This window comes from Chinchilla lanigera, unplaced genomic scaffold (genome assembly GCF_000276665.1).
Source record: "Chinchilla lanigera isolate Chin_1 unplaced genomic scaffold, ChiLan1.0 scaffold00001, whole genome shotgun sequence".
Taxonomy (NCBI): domain Eukaryota; kingdom Metazoa; phylum Chordata; class Mammalia; order Rodentia; family Chinchillidae; genus Chinchilla; species Chinchilla lanigera.
In genome coordinates this window covers 50,140,663-50,165,003 of record NW_004955402.1, presented here as the reverse complement: position 1 = coordinate 50,165,003, position 24,341 = coordinate 50,140,663, and the positions used below count along the sequence as shown (strand labels likewise).

Genomic DNA, 24,341 nt, shown 5'->3' with positions numbered 1-24,341 from the left:
AAATCTATATGCAGGAATTTCCAGCAACTTTATTCATCATTTCACTGATAGAATATCTGATGGGTGAATGAATTAAAAACTGAAAGCAAACTGAAAATACCGGTGGTCAGTTGACCACAAAGGTGTCATTAAAGAAAAGGATAATAATTTTTGTGTATTATAACTGAGATAATGGATATTTCAGCATTCAACTCTCCAATTTCTATGGATTCTTCATCACTGAGGGAGTATGTATGTAAATTTGGGGAAAACTAGGAATTTTTGACATATTCTTAAAGTGCCATACAAACTATTACAAATGTACTCTATTGTGTTCCAAATAAGTGTCCTAACCAAAATTACAGATTTGGAAAGAAACTTATAACCAGTGAATTGGGGAAACAATATTTTATTAGAAAATCTATAAATAAAAGTATCTGTATAAAATAATGTTCACTAAACATGAGTTAGATTTTTTGAAAACGTCTGTTGTTTAACAATCACAGTGCTATTTACTCTGCATGTTTACCTTAGTTGAACAAATAAGGAAGCACAGTGCAAATATGAGAGTAAGATTTGCTATTGCCAAAAATAGGATACAAAAAGCCAAGGGGGAAAAATGGTGAAGACCATGGTGTTGGATTTACAGTCTGAGAAATCATTATGTTCTAATGCATACTTAATAAAGTTTTATACATCAGTATCCATGAAGAATTCTTTCCAGGATTCCCATAGATACCAAAATCTCTGGATGCTCAAATTCCTTACCTAAAATGGTGTAGTGTTTGCATATAGCCACCTAAAATTTGAAATTATTTCTGTACAACTTATAATACTATATATAATATCCATACTACAAAGCTAGTTGCTATACTGCAGATTTGTAGAATAAAGAAGAAAGGTCTGTACATACTCAATATAAACACAACTTTCCCAAATGCTTTTGGTCCAGTGTTGGTTGAATCTACAGATATTAAGAACTAGCACCATAAACAGAGACAAAAATTTTTATGGAAATGAGTATAGGTTTGTGTTTTTTAGTTACCATAAATAAACCATGCATGAATATCCTCCTGATGTTTAATCAGGGGGCTTAAAATCAATGGAACTCCAGTAGCAGTGGGAACTCTTTGCACCCAGGGCTTCCCCTCTAATACTGTCACACACTCAAGAGTAGTAAACTCAATGGAGAATTGGTTGAATCCAGAGTTATTGTTGGAAAATACTGTGCCTCCGAGAAAGCCTACAGATTCGAAAGTAAGGAGAAGAATTTTCAAAAGAATGAAAGAAAACGGATGTGTTGAAAGGTCCAGCAACCATGGGGTAATTACTCCAACTGTCAAAAGCTGTGAATATTAAGCAACAAACAAGTAAAGTGTTTGGTTCATTACTCATGCAAAATATATTTCGTAGGTCAGTGCTTCTATACAAACATAAAGGAATATTTTTTATAGATTATAGTTTTTGTGATTATAACTGTAGAAAGATATTAATAATAGAAATCATCATTAGTATACTTAAGTGACAGTTATTGTAGTTATTGTTCATTAATGGATAACAAAATTAGTATGTGCATGTTTGAGAAGAAATCAGGTAATTTCAAAATATCTTCTTGAGAAGTTTTTTAATTACAAAAGAAAGATGGCAATTTTAGAGTGGTGAAATCTCACAGACGCTACCTTAATCAAGAGGCAAGGCTAATACCACAGTTAAAAACACAGTGTCAGTATCATGCACCTCTGCTACAGTATGCTTGTAAGGAAACCACACTTACCAAAACCGTACCAAGTATACAAATTGTAACTAATTTTATAAAAAATGTACAGTCTTCATCTAATCATAACAAAGAGCATGACATTTTCCTGAGAAACTGTCTTGAAGATACCAATAGGTAAAATAATAACCACTGATAATGTCTTACCACTTTGTAATTCAGTGAATCCCCTCATTGCTATGTTGTCCTTCTTTTACTCTTTAAAATTAAAAAAAAAGTGCATGACAGACATGAATTGAGAAACACTCAACAGCTTCCCAGTACTTTCACTTGCAGAAATGAAATGAAAGAAGAAAACCGAGAAACTGTAGAGCAGACTGAGGAAGCACAAAAACGAAATGAAAAGAGCATGCCTGGATTTGATCACGAGAAGGGCAAAGAGCAGTGTGGAAGAGATGCTGAAATCCAACTACACTTTCTAATCTAGTTGATAAAATTAAAACAATTAATTTGTTAGCTCTGAAACAAAGAGAACACTGTTGTTTTATACAGGATTTTGTCAGGGGATCGTATCCTTCACTCAAGTGTATTGATTTTGGAACAGTTACAAATGATTAAAATTATTTTGAAATATTTCTAATTGAGTTGGTGAGAAAAATACTAATGAAAAATGTGTTTGAGAAGATTCTTTATGTCTGTTTTCTAATTTTAAAAACATTAAGTGATGGGAAAATACAATTTACTACAATGTAAGTGAACTAACTATAACTTAAATCAAGGCCAAGAATATTTCAGCTAGTAAATGTGGACTGAGGGAAAATATTTGCATAACTAAAATGTTTGGTTCTAGAAGGAAATGAGGAAATAATGTATGTTGCATATCATTCCTGTTATCATGCAAAGTGCCTCTAGGTCTACATCTGTTTTGATTTCTGGTTTAATATCTTAGTAGGATCCAGACTTGTTGCTTTTGTTCTTCCTAATTCATAACTGATTTTTTTATTAAACTATGAGAAACTCCAACCTCTTTTCAAGCTGTGGTGGACTTCAGTTGGAATTGCATTTTAGAAAAACAAGATTGGATTTTTAATACAAAATAGTAACAGCTAAAATATTATTTAACCTTTTGCCAACAAAATTGTTCAGTGGGAAATGTGACCACCTATGGATATTTAAGTAAAATGCTTCTAATGTTTAAAAATTCAATATAGTTAAACCTGAACTACTCTAAAGTTTCGTACTGTTTTAATAGTCTGTTGAAAACCAAGCTACAACTTAGTATAATATTTTTAGGAACATGTCAATTTGATATTAAAATATTCTCATTTTGCCACATAATTATAGAAAATCTCATTGATGTCTCATCACAGTCTTCAGGAGTATATTTGAAAGAAGCTATCACTGAAGCCTACTTATTACACTTCTTTAATTTTTATTATTAATCATTTTCAAGCTGATGAAACATGCTGAGCACTTCAAAGGCTTCTTTTATTGAGGATTTTCAGACTTTTACATGAGAGAATTTTGTGAGCTGATTTTGTTCCATGCTTGGTGCATTACACATATAAAGTCAATATGCACACACAAAAGTAAAAGGTAGTGAATCTAAAGTACTTCTGCCATCTGAAATTATATGTACTTTGTGGATATATTATTGACACAAATCAATCTGTTACATAAATGTTACTTCTGTCATATACTACCTAATTACTACCTAATTATACAAAAAATTCAACATATTTTATTTGTCAAGAGTCACGTAATTATGAGGTAATGCACAGCAAGTACATTGTATAGGTAAAAGACCAGTAGCAAGTTAGGTTGAGAATATGCTTCCTTTGTTTCAAGGGAAAATAAAAAAAAGTTTGACAGTCACTCATTTTTATCATTACTAGTGTGTACTTTACTTTGCAAAAGACTTTCAGCCATTTCTTTTTAGAAGTCATTCACTCATTAACTTTCTTTCATGGACATGGGACTGAGTCATAAGTATGCGTTTAGATTCAGCATAAGTCAATTGAAATCTAAAGCCATTTTAGTTTTTTTTTTCAATCTGCTAAGTTGGACAAATGCAATATTTTTATAATTGTTCTGTGTTACATGGTCTACACAGAACATGCATTTAACAATTTGTTGTATTACTTAAAAAGAGCATTATACATAAAATAAATAAATATTAATTATATATACTTATATGCATTTACTATAAAGAGAAAATAATGACATTAGGGAACACTTTCATTTCCATGTAGATATTCTATTACCAGAAGCAGAGTGTTCAGTGTCCATGACAATGGTACAATCATAAACACCAACCATCTTGACCGGGAAATCAGTGCTTGGTACAACCTAAGTGTCACAGCCACAGAAAGAGGTAAGCACTCTCTTGGGAACCACACACGGTTCATTATATTTTTGAGCCAATACATAAATTTTAGGGGTGAGTACAATGTTATTCTCAAATGTTGCTGAAATTAGAGTTAAACAATACGTTATATGAAATGTCATTTACATGCCTAGTTTATTAGATCATGAATTAGTATCTGCTCTTATCAGAAATTACTAACAACTTACCTTTAAATACCCAATTAACTGTCCTTGCTATAACATAATGTTTAATGAAAAGAATAAATAGAAGAAAATACAAGATGGAAAACAACAAAATCACCTGCAATTGAAAAACAGCCATTATGTCATTATGTGTCCTTAAAATCTGTCTCATGATATATTTTCTTATTGACAAATTAAATATAAATTTAGAAATTTTAAAATACATATTCTCTATGCATTCATTTTGTTTTGTTTTGGGGGATTTTTAAATTTGTTTTACTTATGAACTTACTGTACAAGAAGGTCTTATACACTTTCCATAAAATTATTTATCATAAATAACACAAATGGAGAGGAGCTATGATTCTTATTTCTCTTGTTTCTTAAATTTCAATTTAGAGAAGTGCTAATTTGTTTTACATATGCTTTATTACTGTAAAAAATGGTAATGCACTGACAGGACAGTTGAAATTTTAAATTTAAAGTAAATAAAATTTCTTTTGTTTAATCATAATCAGTTTAGAATATCAGTTATAGAAGCCAATCACAGAATGTCTGTGCTTTATTCTGTTTTACAATAAAATACGAGTTAATTTTATACATCAAGAAAAAAAGTAATACCCCAAATTGATCACTTAAAATGTGGGATTTAAAACAAATGATATTTTGGTATAATTGTAGCATAGAACATGAAGGATTTGGTTAACATACACTGGTTGTATAACACAAAACCAAAAATTCACTTTCAAATTAAACTAATAGTTTTAGCTGTGCTATAGCTCTGTCTTAATCAGTAGTGACAGGATGTTTGTTTGTTTCAGTGATAGAATGATGATTTCTTCTTGGCATTGTAAAGGTAGATAAAATCAGATGACTTGAAACTTGTACATTATCCTGGAAATTACAAATCAGTTAGTCTATCACTCATATTAACTAAAGCTTAAAGAAATAGTCATTACACAATATAAAATATTGTTAATGTCATCTCATTATTTAATGAACAGAATTCATAAAGGATTAAATATAAACTCTTCTGAACTGTATACTTTCTTATAGCTGAGTTTGCACAAAATTTCTATAATTTTCCTGGCTTTCTTGGCTTTTTGAGACATTGCACAGGTATCTGTCTTATTCCTCACCGTATTGAATAGTTAGGAGGCGACATAATAGCAGGTGAAATGTTTTTGCAACACATTGAAAATCTTTGTTGAAACACAGCAGGTGAAATGGGTCTAGATTTTAAATTTTTTAACTGTACAATAAAGGAAGGCGACCAATATGGCCTATGGGACAATGCCTGCTGCAACAGAAAAAAATACCAAGTCTTTAATGTCAGAAAACACAAAGATATTTATTCTAAGAGCAAGAACCCTTTATTCATTGTGTATTTCTAAGAACAAATCATTTATAATGTCACTTTTTAACAAAGCTGTTCTGAAAAAGAATTCAAGTCAGTTCAAGGGAAGACTGGGTATCTTTGAAATAAATATATATGTACATATTTCTCTACCAAATAGCTTTCAGCTCTTAGAACATTATATTTCATTGAATTACTTGAACTAACACTTCATTTTAAGTTTAAAGTTTCGGAGATGTTTTTGTAAAAAAGACATCATTTACTTTCTTAATTTAGATGCAGAATAAAGTCAACTGTTAGAAATGAAAACCTTAAAATTTATAGATTATACTCTGAGATCTAAAAGTCCCCTAATCTTTTATGAATGTAAAAAAGAAGATGAATGAAAGGTACACAATTTGTCAGATAATTTATTTGTATCAGTAATGGGATAATTCTTTAATCAGATGAATGGCATTCTATGAGAAGATCTCCACAAGAGAATTATTGAAATATGTTTTGTTGTAATTTACTGAGTTGAGCAGAGAAAGTAGATTTCAGCACTGCCAAATAAAATAAGAAAAAAAAATTCTTTGATTTACAAGATATCTTCTACTCATAACTCTAAAGTTACATTTTCAATTCTTTTTTGTTTTTATTTTAAGGAAAAGCCAGGAAGTGACTAACTTTTTGATTTTTTTCTTTTGATTTTCTTTACAATATATATCGTTAAACCCAATTTTAGATCTCTTTAGGAGAGTATGTGTATGAATGCCACTGTATTGCCACCATGCTATCAATACCAGAAATTATACCTTTGAACATTTTATCCTTAAAAGTACTTAAAGCAAACCACTTAACCAGAGGAGAAGAAGACATTATATAAAATCATTTCAGAAAACATTTGTTGCATGTGATCAATACTGTGAAATTTTGCAACAAAAAACTTAACGCTGATTCCTGGCAAGACACGATCCATTTTCACATTTTATTTTTCAGCAAATGACGTTCAGTGTGCTTAGTCTTTTTCCTGGAAAGCTTCCGAAATTAAACCCAAGACATTTATCAGTATGCTGCTCACTCAATAAAATAATTCCTTAAGATAAAACTGTTAGTATATGTGCCCAGCAAGATCTCAGTTCAGGAACGCTTCTGTTTGCAACAATTCAGTAAGGATTGGGTAAAATTTTAGCAAACTCTGCACAGGGTGAGGAGCCATCTCACCACAACCACAGCCATCTTCCCCAAACACAAAAGCAGCTATCTTCACCAAAATCATAAAGCAAATTAAGTTGATAAGCCAAGGTACCACTGTATGTATTCTCTATAATCATAAAAGCTTTTAATTTGAACTTTATTTTCAAAGCTTTTTCAGCATCAAGATAAATGATTTAATGACCCTCTCATTATTTTTTTGTTTATTCATTCCTGAAATGAATTTTATAATTACTTATTGAAGTAAAAATTGTTTTGTGATATTATGTACTTAAACCATAACAAATTTGAGCTTTTATTTATGAATAATGGTATCTTGAATTCTTGTTTTATAAATGTAACACCATAGAGAAGTGTATCAAAATGACAGTCCGTAACTGTTCTTCTGTTTCAAGAAAGCCTTTATTATTTTTTATGTTTTTGGTTTTCTCCAGTACGGGGAATTGAACTCACGAACTTGCGCTTGCCAGGCAGGTGCTGTGCTGCTGAGCTAAATCTCCAGCCCCTGTTCTTCTGTTTCATAAGGGCCACAGAGTTTATGTATAAAATATGTATATAATCTTAATTTTTAATTAACTGAAAAAGCAATTTTCAGTATACGAATAACTGTCTTTTATTGTGTTGGTATATGTACAAGAATATGATCACATCTCAGAAAAATTGTCTATCTAGTGACATAGAAAGTAAAACTTTTCATTATTGAACGCATTAATCACCAATGTCATGTGCGTCATAGAAAATCCATAACAAATGGCAAAGACAGAAAAAAATTTCACCTTCATAAAGACAGATAAAACTTCACCTAATTGTGTTCAAGATTAACAATATCTAGATCTCAAGTAAAAAGATTTGGTATCTTGTTAATTAATTTATCAAAAGGAAAACTGAAGTCTTTGTATATTCTTGATAAGAGATGATTGAACTGAAACAAGACTTTCAGCCCCCTCAATCCTTGACAGAAACTTGGATACAGGGGCTTTATATTCTTGGGTGATTATATTTCACAAGATAGACCTCAGTGCTTGAGGAAAGTCAGCATCATGTTGTAAACTTAGAAAGAGGCATATTTAAATTTTAAAGATTTGCACACACTTAGAAAGAAACAGAAGAAAATGAGTTTATTAAATGAATGCTTTAAGAAAAATGATGTGAGGCAGTGCCTTTCCAATAATAAAATTATGCTTATTATGGGGCTGGGGATTTAGCTCAGCGGCAAAGCGCCTGCCTGGCAAGCGCAAGGTCGTGAGTTCGGTTCCCGGTACCGGAGAAAAACCAAAAAAAAAAAAAAAAAATTATGCTTAGTTTATAAGAAGAAACATTAACATAAATTAAACAAAGTGCCGAAGTCTGTCTGACAGTGTCTAAAGATGGTCTTGATGGTTTGAGGGGCTTGTGCATTCAATTACATTTACTGATTAGCACTCAGGGATCCTATTTTGTACCCTACAATATGCAGGTTAGCTCCCTACACAAAGAATTGTGCATCCCAAAATGTGAGTGGTGATAAAATTGAGAAATACTCTTGAGATCGTTTGAACTTTTTGTTTTGTGATTCTCTGGATAGTATTTCTCTGAAATCTCTTCATCTCAATTTTGATGATTAAAAATTAGAACTATTAATATTTTATCTTACAGTGAAGACACTTTTCCTTGGGGCTGGTTCATATTTAATATATCATTTTTGCAATTAAAAAGGATGCTTACTTATAATTTCCTTCCTTTATGCTTTCTGAATTTCTTGACTCAATGTTAGATAAATTCTCACCTGCAGTTTATTATAGTCACTTTATTTGAAAGCAGATTACTAAGGCACACATGGTGGTGCATGCCTGTAATCCCTGCACTCAGAAGTCTGAGGGAGGGGCACACCTTGATCAAGTTAGAGAACACCCCGGTCATCATAGTGAATTCAAGTCTAGTCTGGAGTGTACTCAAAACCTGTTTCACAAAAGCATCATTCTATTCCACATTCATTTTCATTTTTAAGAGCTATGCTCTAAAAGTTCTAGTGGCTGGGAGCACTGATTACTAACTTCTTAAACAGCTATTTATGCTTCAGCCATGACCTTGGGCATAATATTTAATATAAATGATTTCTGAGTGCTCTTCTCAGTAAAGTTATTAGGACAGTGATGCTTCTACTGATGAAAATTAAACTGAACTAACAGAAATACTTTTAGTAGTTCCTAGAGTTACCCAAGTAGTTTTTGTACCTATCTGTTACCTATTTTTTCTCATCATTTTCAGCTCATACAGGTACAAGAAGCTGTAACATTGCTGAGTCAAACATACTGAACATGAGATTTTTCCATGTTACACTGTTGATAAACACGTGAAACGTAAAGATTCTCTCTTCAGCTTATCTCAAGTCGAATAAAAATATGCTACATAGCACTGAATGCAATTTTTGGTGATTTTTCAGCCAGATTTAATTTCTCATTCAATTTTCAGACAATGTACAACAGATCTCTTCAGTCCCTGTGTATGTACAAGTGCTTAATGTTAACGATCATGCTCCTGAGTTCTCTCAATACTATGAGACTTATGTCTGTGAAAGTGCAGAGTATGGTCAGGTAAGCAATAATAAATTATTAAAGTTTAAGCAATATGTAATTCTTTCACATATTACATGATATAGACTTATATAGCATAGTACATAATATCCATGTATATTTTGTCCTATTTAAATATCTATTTTAATTAACATGATAGTTGTGAATTAATATATGATACACAATATATTATCTCATTTTGGAATACTAACAAACTTACTTTAATTACATGCTTTATGTTGTGAATTCCATATGATAATATACATTTATTTTTATTTAAATGAGATGTAAAATATAGAACTAAAATTGGTTTGTCTTTCTGAAGCTAATTTTTGAGTTCCAGTACATAACCTAATTCCTACTACTGTCTGAGCATGATAGAATCCTATTAAATACCATATGCTACTTTCTAAAATGACCCCTAATATCCAAATTTTGGTAATATAACTGATTTATAATGTATTTTAAGTATACTTGAATGTATCAATGAAGCTAGCTGTAGTTCATTTGGAATTTACAAAGTCAGAAATTACTTCTCTCAACAAATAAATAGTAGAAGCCAACGTTTTGCAGTATTTTCATTTTCTAAAAAGGTAAGAAAATAAGACTATAATAAATATGGGCAATATCTTCATTGATTATACAACTATAGTATATTTGAAATTGTCAATGATTCCTATATGTTCTTGTGAATGTTATTCTGGTTAAAATTGGATGCATTATACTCTTTAAGTAATTCTCAAATCCTTCCTCTAAAATTTTTACAAATTATTCTGAAAGTAAGAATGGTTCTAAATATGAAAATTACTTTAAAAATTAAACTATTCCATTTCAATTGGCTAGGAGCCATACTTTTTGAGAAAGTAAAAGACATATATAAATTTTAAAGAGACTCCTTCCTCTCATCTTTAAATGCAAAACTCAACTAATTTAAATGTGCATGAACATATGATATAAGAAAGTAAAGATCACAAATAAATAAAATTTATTTATAATAAATTGTAAAGCATGACTCCTAAAGAGACTCAGCTTATATATTTTTGAGCTAGGGTATAAAATTAAAACCTTACACAGTTTATATATCTGAGTTTTCAAACACTGCAAACACATCGGATTTCTTGAGCACATAGATAAATATATTTAGTAACTATTAAAAATTGATCCATGTAAATCTGATAAATGATACTTAAAGTAAAATAGTGTTCTTATAATCTCAATAAATTTGAAATTACTAATTTTCTAATAAATATATATTATAGTTATGTATTAAACATAAATTATATTTTTACAATGTGATTATAATTACAATACCTTGCTATATACAAACATTCTTTGTTTAATGACATAGTTCTGTACCAATATCTAGGTCAGCAAATGAGGAACTGTATATAGTATATACATTACAATATTTGGAACAAAGACGTGGTCAAAGGAAACTTCAAACTGATGACTTTGCTTTTATTTGCCTAACTCTTACATGCAGTATTAAGGTGTATAACAGAGCATAAAATTACAGTAATGTACTATATAGTACAATCAGCAAAAATTACAGTACTATATACACAAGGTAAGCTGTACTGTACAAAAAAAGATGTTAATGATCTATAAACAGGACGCATGAACTGTAGCAAAAAAGAAAAAAAGACAAGTCATTAGTCTGAGTGGCGAATCCTAAATCTGAAAAAAGCACCTCTGTACTAAGTTCAAACAGTCCTTAAACAGGTAGGTCATTAAACAAAGAATGTGTGTTTTCGGAAAATTTAATTAAAACTTTTAAGTTAAACTCAACTTACTTTTAATGGTATATAAAAATAGTTTTTTAAAATTATACCTACAAAGGGTACCATTATGTTTCAAAGCTTTTATACATAGTGTAATGATTAAATTAGGTTAAAAATATCTTTTGAAACAAGCATTTACCATTTTTTATGGTAAAAACATTCATGATAATTTCTGCTGGCTTTCTGAAACATACAAAACATTATAAATTCAAAGTATAAAATAGTATGGTAAGTTAATGTGCATTTAACACAGCTAAAATATATTTTGTGTATCACATTTATAACATAATCTATTCCTAAAGTTTAAAAAATTTCTTAGTTCACTTCATCTTATATACCCTTTTTTCTACAAATGCCCCTGTGGTAAGTACATTTACAAACAAAGCTGTATATATACTGGTATGAGCTGTGCTGAAGTCACTGAACAGATTTATGAAAACAATAATGTATATAAGATGAGCATCTAGTTCTAGACCAGCGCACTAGATTTGGGCTATGACTATTTCCAGGAGGCCTATATATAGACCCCAAGGCCACACCTCCAAGACCTACCCAGGCACACCCAGAAGTGTACTTTACTAATAACCTGGGTGGCTTCCAAGTCAATGTAGTTGACATTTCAGCTTAATGCTTACAGTGAATCAATTCCTTCGTACATTTTATTCCATAATTCTGCTTCATAAACCACAGCTCAGAAGTCAGTATATTTGTAATGCAGACTACTGATCACTTTCTCTGAAAATGACTACACATTTTCTACTTCTTGTTTGGTGAGAGTAGACTGCAATTCTAGACTTTTAACCTCCAGCAAAATGCATTAATGGTAGACCACAGACCAGATGAAATTTCGTATAGCACTTTTATGATTTCAGTGCTCAACAATATCAATTGGTTTTGTAATACCAGGAAAGAAAAATGAAGAAATAAAACATATAATCTGGAGTTAACCAAAATATTTAATTGCCTGCAATTTTATCTATTTTGTTATTTTAATATATTTCTTCTCTTAGCAAACTGGATCTAACTTGCAGACCACTATGTACCAATCAAGAGTTCAAGGGAGAAGTCCCTGCTGGAAATAATGAATTTGACTTTATGGGTCTGATACGTGATATTTGAAAATCTGTGCTGTACTGAGAGCCCTGAAAGAGTGAGTGTGGATAGGGAAGGAAAAAAGTCTAAAAGATGAGGCCTGATTGAGGGTACTAGAAAACCCCAGCGGAAAAATATAAGCATCAATCCAGGGGAATGTGGTAACCTAGAAACCAAATAAACAAAATGTTCCAAGGAAAAAGGATCTGTTCCTTCTTGTAGTCGTTTCTTTTTATATGAGATAAGAACAGAAAAGTTCCTATGATATTCAATTTTGGAGATATTAAAATATTCATCGCTAACAAAGGTTGTCATCCAGGAAGAAAATACAGACTAAAAATATGAAAGGACATAGGACAGAATCTCTAGGGAAAATGATATTTATGGATCACATAAAGGAACAGCTGACTGCAAACGAGATAGCATGCTTAACCAATGTTGTGGGAAAGAAACAAGAAAATATTTGAAACATATTCAGGTCATTTTCTGAAGGAAGCATGAATGGTCTTAACTCATACTATTCTAAGAGGGAAATTCTCTGTTTCCTACATCGTCAGGTTTATTGCTTGTAAAATTTGCTGTTTCGCAAAACATTTTGGAGGCATATGAATGAAGTAATGACAGAAAAATGACTTACTAGAATTTAAACAAATGCCACTGGACATGTGTGGGAAATGTCAAGGAAGGTGTTGCTCAGGATTAACAGCAGCAAGAGGCAAACATATTGCAAAAGGCGACAAAGATAAAACCCAGCTTTTGTTAAAATAAAAGTCTGAAGAACGTTTACTTGTTCTCTCTTTGTGTGTCATGGTCTTCCTATGTGGCTGGTCTCATAATTCCTGGGCTCAAGCAGTTCTCCTACCTCAGCATTTCTCCTACCTTCTGGACAGATTTAGTTGTTAGAGCAAGCTTGTGAAAAAATACTGAAGGACACATTAGTGAGGAGTTTGGTTGGGCCATTTGATTAGTCCATTCTGTGTTTTTAAATGGCTTTTTACATGGAAGTTAGGTTCTTCCTATCCCAGTGAGGCCTGGAGAGATGGCCATTATCTTTCCTGATGGATACATTTCAAAGGGAGGAATGTTTCCTAGATCTTTGAGAAAGACAGTTAAAGGTGGTAAAATGGGAGAGACTCTGCTCAGAATAAAATTAGTCTACATTACAGAAAATCAGAAATAGAACATGCAATAATAAATTGTCTAAAGAAATTTGCTAAGAAATGGGAGTTCAACAGAATCTAGTCTAAAAGAATTGTGTTTACACTTGAGAAGTAGAGTGAATGTTAAGGTGTTCCTAGTCAAAGGCTAATGAAATTTAAACATCAGTAAAATACACTTGTTAATATGTAGTACTTCAAGAGAATTTTAAATCTACAGCTCATACTTTGTTGTAAAGAGAATGACTGTCCTTCATCCATGATGACAAAAATATGGCGTTTAGATTATGCTTCAACTAGAATAATCAATCCCATCAATTTTTTTCTAGATCTTCTCTTTCTTTCTAGTGACAGCTGGATGCACACTACCTTCTGCAATGTTTAATTTACAAGATGAATCAATAAATTTTTCTATAAACATCTTATAAAAGATGAATTTTCATAGTGTATGCCTGTAATCCCAGCACTGAGAGGCTGAGGCAGGAAAATTGCAACTTCAAATTCAGGGTAGATAACTTAATGAGACCCAGTGTCAAAATTAAAATTGAAAATACAAAACAAAGCTGAAGATGTAGATCAATGTTAAGGGCCTGGGTTCAATAATTAGCATCCCTTTTGAAAATATAAAAAACATGACCTGTTATATTTATATTTAACAAAAGAATGGCCAAGATTCCTTTTATAAAACACTAAGTGATGAACTGCTGAAAGACTTACAGAAGGATTATCATATTTTCTCATTATACAGAGTTATGTTGTTGACTTACTGATTTTTGATTTGAGATAATTCACTTTTTATACTTCACCTGAAATCTCATAGCCTGAATTTTTGTTTACATGGTGAATTTCACTGTCATCCAGAGAAGACTACAGTGTTGGTTTCTGCATTTGATATTCACCTTCTGATTCATCTAAAACTTATAAAAGTTTCCTGTAGTTTTATGGTTGTAAAATAAAAATTCTCAATTTTCAACTGTGTACAGTGAAAGCTAAAATCAGACTAAAATGATAATGTGCCAGTTTTCTTTTATAGTTCTTTGAGAGTTCAAATAGTACTTTGAGCAACATAATTTTAAATTATTATTTTACAAAAGAAGAATGATGCAACAGTGAAGATTGATTTCATTTTTATATCATTCAACTAGTCCATTCATCATATAAGTTATCAAATTACATAACTCTTTTAAAAGCAAATTTGTTTTTTTTTTTTTGGTTTTTCTCCGGTACCGGGAACTGAACTCACGACCTTGCGCTTGCCAGGCAGGCGCTTTTGCCGCTGAGCTAAACCCCCAGCCCCTTAAAAGCAAATTTGAAAAAAAATATGAACAGTGATGGAATAATTTTGTGATGGTGTGACAATGTTCAAAGAAATATATTGCTAAAGTTCAAAACCTAAAAAAATTAATCTGTTTCCATCATATATTTCCTGGACCTATAAATATTTCCAGTGTACCCAGATAATAATTGAAAATAGAGTTATGGTTTCTTAAAATTTTAGAATAAGTTAATATTCCGTTATCCTTTGGAATGATTCAGGGATTGAAAAAAATTAACAAAGTATAATCTCTACAAATTAGTAGAATTGCTCAAAAATAAACTCAAACACTAACGTTTGATGCATATACTATAGAAGTATACACAGAGTTAAACTCTGCTGTGGGAGGAAAAGTCTTTTGGATTTCACTGTTTCCTGTAAAAGTTTAATTAAAGCATATATGGGGAAATCTATAAAGTAATTTACAATTTACAAATATATATCCTAGACTTCAAATAGTTTAACCAGTTTTTTCAGTGTTACTATTTTATGCATGAGGAGTATAATTTGTATTTATCTCAAAGAGTGTGCTTATTTTAACTTCATATGCCCCAATAGCTATCCTTCAATTGTTGACATAACTGAAAAATAAATATAAGGGCAGGCTTTTCTTTTTCCATATGTAGAAAGAATTTTATTTATGCTTTTAAGGACAAAAGTACAATTAAACTGATTAATCTTCACCTCCTTTCTACAGTACCCACTGTTCAGTCTCAGAATGTCACATTGGTCAGTCTCATTTCACAGTCTTTTTCCTCAAAGAAGGAGAACAGACGTCATCAAATAATTCTTTGGTAGACTAGGAGACATCACTATTAAGTGCTAGAGGTTTGTCCTGGTCCAATAACTATCTGAACGTCTAATGCATACCTACCAATTATATTCTCCCACCAAAACCAAAACTGTCCTCTCACCTATTGCATACACTACATTTTATGATTGAAATGTGTAGATAGATGATTGGAAAGCTGCTAATACAACATTAATATTACTTAATTACTTGTACACAGAAATGCTTTATTTTAATAAACCATGCATTACAGCACTAGTGTCTACTAGATGGTCATTGTTTCTGTCACATATTTCTTCAGATATTAATTATGGATTTTAGTCAGAGTTCCAATTTTGATTGTAATTTTCTGAGTAGGTTTTCTTTAAGTACAATGAAAACCAAGCACTAAATATTAAAATATACTCTCCAAAGGGTCACTAAAGACTTTAAGAAGCACTTCTGAGAGAAATACTCTTTCCTAAAAAAGATAGTAATATGAAAACCTTAAAATGTAAGTGGAGTAAGCTTTCAAAAATATTTGCTTTCAATGATAATAAATCATAGCTTCTATAACTGAAAGTCATTTTATACATAAACTACAATTATCTTTAATGACTATATAAATAATTTTAAGGAGATCACTAGAAAAAGCCATAAAAGTTATTTCATTAGGCCTTACTTAGTCCTAACAAGAAAATGAAAAGACACCATAATCAAAATAAAGGCTTTTTCCTTAAAAGTTTATAGGGAAGATGTTTAAAAATAAAGAATATGGAGTAGATCAAATAAGGTAATTGTTGGATCATCAAAACACAAATAATGAAATCTACTAACTGATAACTTAAATTCTTCATTAAGTCAAAGGAAATCCCAGAAGTAGCATATACTTTCATTATCTCAAGCCGAGAATCTGAGTGCTAAAAGCAAATGGGACAAACAGCTTTGACAGCTCCCCACTGCAGAAAGAGAAACAGGCGGTGATACAGAAAGAAGAGAAACTTTCTGATGTAATCTCCTAGCCTAAAATTTCCCAAAGTGTAAACAGTGGGCAGACTAAAATATGAGGCATATATAGTAAAGAGAAGGTGTTGGTAAGAAATATAAAACCTCTGAAAACTGAAGGAATAGTGTACAGTATATCCAGAATCTAGATAGGATCTGCTTTGCTTCCTATTAAGAGTCTCAAGGTGAAGTTTACTCCTTCCTCCTCCATACACTATGGCTTATTTTTTTTAAAAAATGTTAAATGTTTTCAGAGAAGTAAAGTTTGTGTGTATTTTATGGTACAGAAGGATGCTTTGATCTCTGTCTACTGTCGCAATTCACAACAGTGACATGACGTGAAGGAGGAGAGATTATCCGGAGTCCACATCCAGTGTCACCTCTCAGAGGGGCCAGAGAAGCGGCCTCCATCAGGACTCCACCCTGTGAAAGCATCTCAGGGAAACACACCCATGATTAGCAGCTTCTGTGACTTTTTATTGATGGGTCAGGCAAACAAGACTAAAGGACAAAGAAGGACACATGTATAGAAATTTATGTAGAAATCAAGGAAGGACAGGATAATGACAGGGTGGCCTGCTACATGAGTGAATTTAGGATCAATCTAAGTAATAAATCAGAGTATTAGCAGAATGAGGGCCAGGGCCAGGGCATACATTCCTTTTTTTAGTTCATAATTTTATTTTTTATTCATTAAGTTTATTAGTACTTTTCAAATATACATAGTGATCATTCCACAATAGAGAATTTGCACCTGTGCTTCTCTTTTTTCCCACTCTATCGGTTATCCCTTCACTCTGTTGATTCTTTTGTTGTGCAAAGCTTTTTAATAAGATGAGATCATATTTGTTAATTCTTTGTAATTTGTCCCTTGCTCTCTGAGTTTTGTTCAAAAAGTCCTTGCCTACACCTGTATTCTATCTCTGTACAGTTTTCTGTATTCTGTCATCCAGCATATTTAATATTTCTGCTTTAAGATTTATATGTTGACTTATTTTTATTTTAATTCAGTGCATGGTGAGAGATATGGTCCTAAAGCATGTGGGAAGCTTGATTTTCTGGCACCTTTTATTAAAGAGGCTATCTTTCTTCCAGTGAGGTTTTTGGCCTCCTTGTTGAAGATAAGGGTGGTTGAATATGTTTAGAGTTATTTTTGCATCTTATAATCTGTTCCATTGATACTTGGGTCTACTTTTTGCCAGTACCATGCTGTTTTTCTTTTTTTAAGTCACAGTACCTTTGTAGTATGATTTAAAGTCAGGGATTATGATGACTCTTGATGGCCTTTCTTGCCCAGAATTATTTTTGCTATTCTAGATCTTTTCTGGTTCCAAACAAATTTTTAGGATTGTTTCTCTAATTCTGTGGTGTATACTATTGGTATTTTGAATGAGACTTCCTTACATCTGTAGAAAAATTTTGTGTGTAGGACCATTTTTCACTTTGTTGGTTCTTCCTACCCAAGAACAGGGATATCTTTTCATTTTCTGACATCCTCTTTGATCTCTTTTTTCATATTACCATAGTTTTCAGTGTAAATATCTCTTTCTTCCTTTGTTAGATTTGATATTGTTATCAAAGATGTTTCCCCAATTTCCCTCTCAGTGAGTTTGTTATTTATATACAGGAAAGTTCCTGAGTTCTGAGTGTTGATTTGAGTCCAGCTACACAATTAAATTTTATTATTAATTCTACATTTCTTTTTGTGGAGTTCTTGGCTTCTTATGTGTGGAGTATCTTGCCATCTGCAAATAATGACAATTTATCTTTTTCCTTTCCTATCTTTATTCCTTTTATTTCTTTCTCTTGTCTAATTTCTCTAGGAACAAAGCATTTGATAAAGTCTAAAAGCTATTCATGATTAAAAAAAACCCTACAGAAAATTGAAGTAGATGGTCTTTACCTCTGATAAAAGCCATCTATGACAAACCAATAGCCAACCTCATACTAAATGAACAAAAACTGAAAGCTTTCACTCTAAAGTCAAGAAAAAGTCAAGGATGTCCAGTATCACCACCCTATTCAATATAGTTCAGGGCATACATTCCTTAAAGGAAAGGGTTTTGATCTTACTTGGACTTGTTGCCCTGTAAGCTATCTTGTAGTTAAGCTCTAACCACGCATTCCAAGAAGTTTGGGGTTTGTGGCAACCCCAAATCCCTTATGTCTGCATATCCACCTCATCCATACATCTGCCCAATGCCCGCACAGTGTACCTTGTAGAGTTGATTAATCCAGATAATTAACATGTGCATTGTTATTCTTTTGTGGTGAGAAATTTTATATCTTCCCAATTACTCTCAGATATATTGTATTAACTGTCACCACCATGACATGTAATCTGTTGATTGAAAGACTAGGCCTCTTTAAGTGTTCCAGGAAATTTTTTTTTTTCTGGTAAAACAGCAAAATAATTTTAAGAATGTGTGCATGTACCCATATGCATACATGTGTGCACACAAAGACATATAAAAGCAAAAAGCATAAATGATCTAAATCACAAACATGATTGTGAAAGGACAGAGAATGTTCAGGAAAAGAGATCACCATGCATTCATGCTAGTTTTTGTGAGTCGAGGTTTTGGTCTGTGACTGCTCATGTAGTTTCTGGGGTGGCAGTGCGTTGTGTAATCTGCCTTTATCAACTTAGTGTTTCTAGCTGTACATTCATTCGTTAGTACCCATTTAAGAGCGCCCTCAGGGAGCATTTCTTGTTTGTAGTGAGGCCTGAGATTCGTCAGTAGAGGGCACAGGACGAACATTAGGGCAGGGAGAGGGGTTTTCTTCTGGGATCTGATGGACAGTATTGCTGGTTTTACATTTTTTATGCCACAAGTCAGCCAACTGCCTGGATATATGCAGACACAGGTAATGCTTTCTTCCGTCACACCTGCATATCCAGGGTTCCAATCACACAACCACGGAACTCTGGATTAGCTTGGATGGCACCCACCTGGCAGCCCTCCCAATTGGATCCTGCCAAGGTCCAAACACGTGTTCCTGGGCCTCACACTCATGTCCGGTGGGATCCTTATGCTCTTCCATGCACCAGCCACTGCTCCCTGGGGGAGACTGTTTCTTCCCACCTGAAATGTGAACACTAGCTCTGTCCCAGGGAACCTAGTGAACATCTTAACCATACAGGATGCTGCAGCCAATTCCTGAGAGACAGACTACATTTGCGAAGTGTTTCACTGAGCTACTAAAAACCCACTAGACTGTCTTTGTAGCCAATCTTGGTACAGCTTAATCATTCTTACTATTAAAATTTGCTTACTTGAATTTCATTAGTAGTGTAGTTCAAAAAATTTTGTAGAATATTGTCCTTTGCAAACAATTTCCAGCACTGAATCACAGTGTTGGCATTCTGTCTAGTAGGTTTCCTTCCTGTCAAGAACCTAATAACATTTTCTGACCTAGGGTTCTAACATCAGATCATTCAGGTATGCATAACTATCCTGTAGCTTTTTAGACTACTTAAATATTTATTTACATTAGTGTTTTCTTCCTCATGTGAATCAAAGTCTTCATTCTGTACTTCTCCACCTGTCATATCTCTATCTGTCAGAGCTGCCATATCTTGGTAACTCCTTTGGTTTATACGATCCAGGTCATTGTCAGTAACTGATAACTCACTTTCAACCACCTCCCAAAGTTAGAAAAGCAGACTTTCACATCATATAACAATGAATTGTGCTAATTGTACAAGAAAAAGAAAAATAGAACATTTAATAAAAAATTATAAGTGCACAAAAATAAAACATGGCATATAACCTGGGTAATACTCACCTTTTCCACTTTGACACACATGTATACTCCTTGCCATTCATTATGTCAAGTGGTGAACACAGAGATTGCTTCCTGCATTCCCCAGCACAGCTACTGAGACACACAGTCAGCTACCATTATAGTAAATACATGTTTTTATTAGAACAATAAGGTACAGGTGTCTGTGACACAGTGTGATGAACTGACTAAACTTGTTTGAATTTTGTCAGTCCACTGTGCTCAGCTTGCACACACTCATAGTATTTGCAAAAGAATGACTTCTACATCAATATCAACGAAGCAACTTCAACACAAAATTATTTCTTCTCCATCAGTGATAGAAACGTATAAATACAACTTTTGTCTAAATGTCTAATAGACACATGAATTCTAGGAACAGTGCAGAAGTCTATAAATATAAATTTAATAGAATTAATATGAAAAATATGAATAGATAACAATATTTAAGAGAAAAGAGTGTTTTACATATTAAAAGATATCATATTCTTTAAAAAACTGAAAAAGTCAGTCTAAGAAAAATAAAATCTTTAAAAGCAGTGTAAAATGTAGTAAATCTTTCAGCTATAAATAACCATGTTTCAAACTGTACACATTTTTGGAAGATCACTTAATTAAATATACAGGCAAAAATAACAGGTGTAGTGGTTATTTGAAAATACTGGCAAAGTAATTTTGTTATTAATACATAAGAGGACTTGCTGATTGAGAAGAAATAATTTTGTGTTGAAGTTGCTTCGTTGATATTGATGTAGAAGTCATTCTTTTGCAAATACTATGAGTGAGTTTCTCAAGTGAGAAATACCTAGGAACTCCATATCCATTAGAAATGGTAGATTCTTCATTTATTAATCTGACTGATTTTGCCAGGATAGGCAGATACTCCTGAAAGTTTTTCAAATTATTCTCTGTAAAATGCATTCATACAAATTATTGTATCTTTCAATTTTATCAAGTTCAGAAACCATGTTGCCTTTAGGATCATGAGCCGCCTAATGACATTTCAGTCACCAGCAGACTGCATGTGCACGGTGATTCCATACAGCCAAGGTGTGTGGCAGGTTTTTACCACCTATGTTTCTGTAAGAACATTGCATTTCCACAGTAAAGTATTTGCCAAACGATGCATTTTTCAGAACATACACCTATGATTATATATTATTTTAAATTATAATATTTGTTACTAGTATTTCATAATAACTTAAAGGAAACATGTTTGAGAGCTCATGTATATGAATGGAAATCTCAACACAATATAGAAAGTGCATGTGTAAAATGTATTTTAATGATTTTAGTTAATTTAGGAAAAATTACAAAGTGAAGAGTGCTTTTCAGTGTCATTTACCTTACAAGCACCTTAAAGCCATCAAAAAGAAAAGTAATTTTTCAGATTTAGTTCTAAATTAACAGAGCAACCCGATTAATGAGTCTTGAAGTAACATAGTTTAAGGCAATTAGATAACATAGCAATCAATAAATCATTCTAGAAAAGCAACATTCTCCCTTATTAGTTTTATGTTAACATCAAGACTGTCAGATTTATAAAGCTTGTACTCTAAACTTATATTAAGCCAAGTTCTTTCATAGTGAAACTTATTTTTTAATTGTCATGTGACTGTGTGTATGTATGCAGTTTTCTGACAGTATAAGCAATACTGGTTCATTTTTGTAATGTGAATAAAATGGGCCAGACAAAACAATAGTTTAAAACAATTTTAAAAATTTTTGTATGCTTTTCAACTGAGTCTTCAAACCAGTTTGATATATATATATATATATGTATATATTCTTCACTATTTTCAAAAGAAATTACTTATTCTTAAAAATAATTGATAATTTGTTAATGCTTAGTTAATGAATTGGAGATTCTTCAAATGTGTTATAATATGAGAAATATAAGGTTTCAACTTTCCAGGTAAAGTTCTGGACAATTTTGGATAACAAAATGACTGCAGAGTCAACCAAAGAAAAGTATCTCAGGATTTTTGTATTGTTTTTGGGAATCAGTCACAATATTTCTTTCATTCATTCATTCATTCATTCTTTCTTTCCTTCTTTCTTTCATTCTTTCTTTTCTTTCTTTCTTTCTTTCTTCTTTCTTTTCTTTCTTTTTTTCTTTCTTTTCTTTCTTTCTTTCTTTCTTTCTTTCTTTCTTTCTTTCTTTCTTTCTTCTTTCTTCTTTTCTTCCTTTCTTCCTTTCTTCCTTTCTTCCTTTCTTCCTTTCTTCCTTTCTTTCTTCTTTTTTTATGTCTTTCTGAGACAGGGTCTCACTATGCAGCTAAGGCTGATATTGAGCTCATTTTGTAGCCAGGCTGTCTCAAACATGCAACTGTCCTCCTGCCTCAGCTTCCTAAGTGCTGGGATTACAAGCGTGCACCACCATGTCCAGCTACAATATTTCTTATTTACTCTTAAGTAATACATAACACAGAATTTCAATACTGCCTGGGTGTGTCTGCAAATATGATGATGGCTTCTTTCACTCTGTGAAAATGAACTGCACTGCAGAATAATTTTTGTTCCCTGTATCTAAATTTAATTTTTTTAAATGTTTGTTTCTTTGTTTCATTCAAAGTTTTTGAGAAATGAAGTGTTTCTTTAATAGAAGATTGCAGGTCTTTCCTATTGTTAATTTGGGGACATTGTACACACTGGTTTGTATGCTTAAATTCCATAAGTTGTAATTCAAACACGTTTCCTATCATACGGCAATAAAACTTCAAAAACAACAGTTAATAAAAAATAACAAAAAGATTGTTGCACTGGCAAGGGATCTCTACTATCACTTTTGTACTCTGCCCAAATTAGATGATAATATCCTAAATTTCCAGATTCCCTGTCTCTTCATTTGAAATATAATGACGAAAAATAATGTTCTACAAAATCCATCTTTTAAAAATTGGTAAAGATAAATTGCTATTAGATGAACAAAATCGAGAGAACAGAACTTTGTTATGAGTAATTCTTAGCAGTTATGAATAAGAGTCATTTTGCACATTCTACATTTGTAACACGAGGCTCCTTCCTTTCTTAAAACATTCGAGAAAGCTGTAGGTCATCTATGTATACTTAATACTCTGTAAAACAGCACTGTCTATGCATGTGGCAGATGAGAGTAGAAGCCAGTACATTAATGTCTTTCATAAGATGATTAAAGATACTTACTATTCATGAAAAATTACAAGTTAAGAATTCCAATATAATCACTACTGGAGTTTCATTTGTTCTTCTATTGGATGGGTGTGACATTGACTATGTGTTATAATTGTGTGACATACCACCCTTGGATTATCTGAACTGTTTAAGAAATCCACACATTATTAGCCCATGAATTTATAACTCCTTTAAAGCATAACATTAAAATGTATAACAATACAATGGAAAAATTCAAAAATGATGTAAGAAATAACTAACTTTATTGAGAACATATCATAAAAAAGCTCCTAAGGAATACTTTAGGTTAAACGGCTTGCAGAATTGGGTATATCTAAAATTGTGTTACAACTATCTTCATTCTATCTGAACGTTTCCTAAATCATTCAAAGGAGAAAATGTGTCCCCAAATTACTTTTAAGTAGCTTTATTCCTAGCAAATATATATGCCTGTGTGTTATAAAAATACAAAATTAGACACCCACACATAAACCCACAACAATGATTACACATATGGATATAAAAAGTACATGGATTATTGTAAACAACAATGTCTGAAAGAATTAAAACATATACAGCAAGAATATTATCCTTAGAAGGGTTGGAAAAAATAATTTGACTATATTAGTATTTTACATTATGTAAGTATGTCAAAAAACCAAAATTATATACACAAATTTTCATTTACTATTCATAGCCCTTTGATGAAATTAAACCTAAATTCTGGATTATAAATAAAGCATATAAAATTAGTACATAAAGATAATTATGAGAATGTAATATAACTAGCACTCTAATCAATAGTCAAAATGTCATTATTATTGATAATCATGGGTAGTATGAATTAGAACAGTTGTGAGAAATAAATATGTTTGTTCATGTTATTACTTCATCAGGTATTAAAGCTGAGCCCAAGTAATGATTTTTTTTTTTTTTT

General features: G+C 32.0%; 1 protein-coding gene across 1 annotated transcript in view; it reads left to right on the top strand.

The window, feature by feature from the left end:
- Cdh19 (cadherin 19, type 2) overlaps positions 1-24,341 on the top strand; it is a 102,976-nt gene that overhangs the window by 48,879 nt on the left and 29,756 nt on the right. Inside the window, exons 8-9 of the mRNA XM_013511279.1 lie at positions 3,946-4,067; positions 9,246-9,367. Of these exons, the coding sequence (XP_013366733.1) occupies positions 3,946-4,067; positions 9,246-9,367 (244 nt within the window). The remainder of the gene's footprint in view (positions 1-3,945; positions 4,068-9,245; positions 9,368-24,341) is intronic.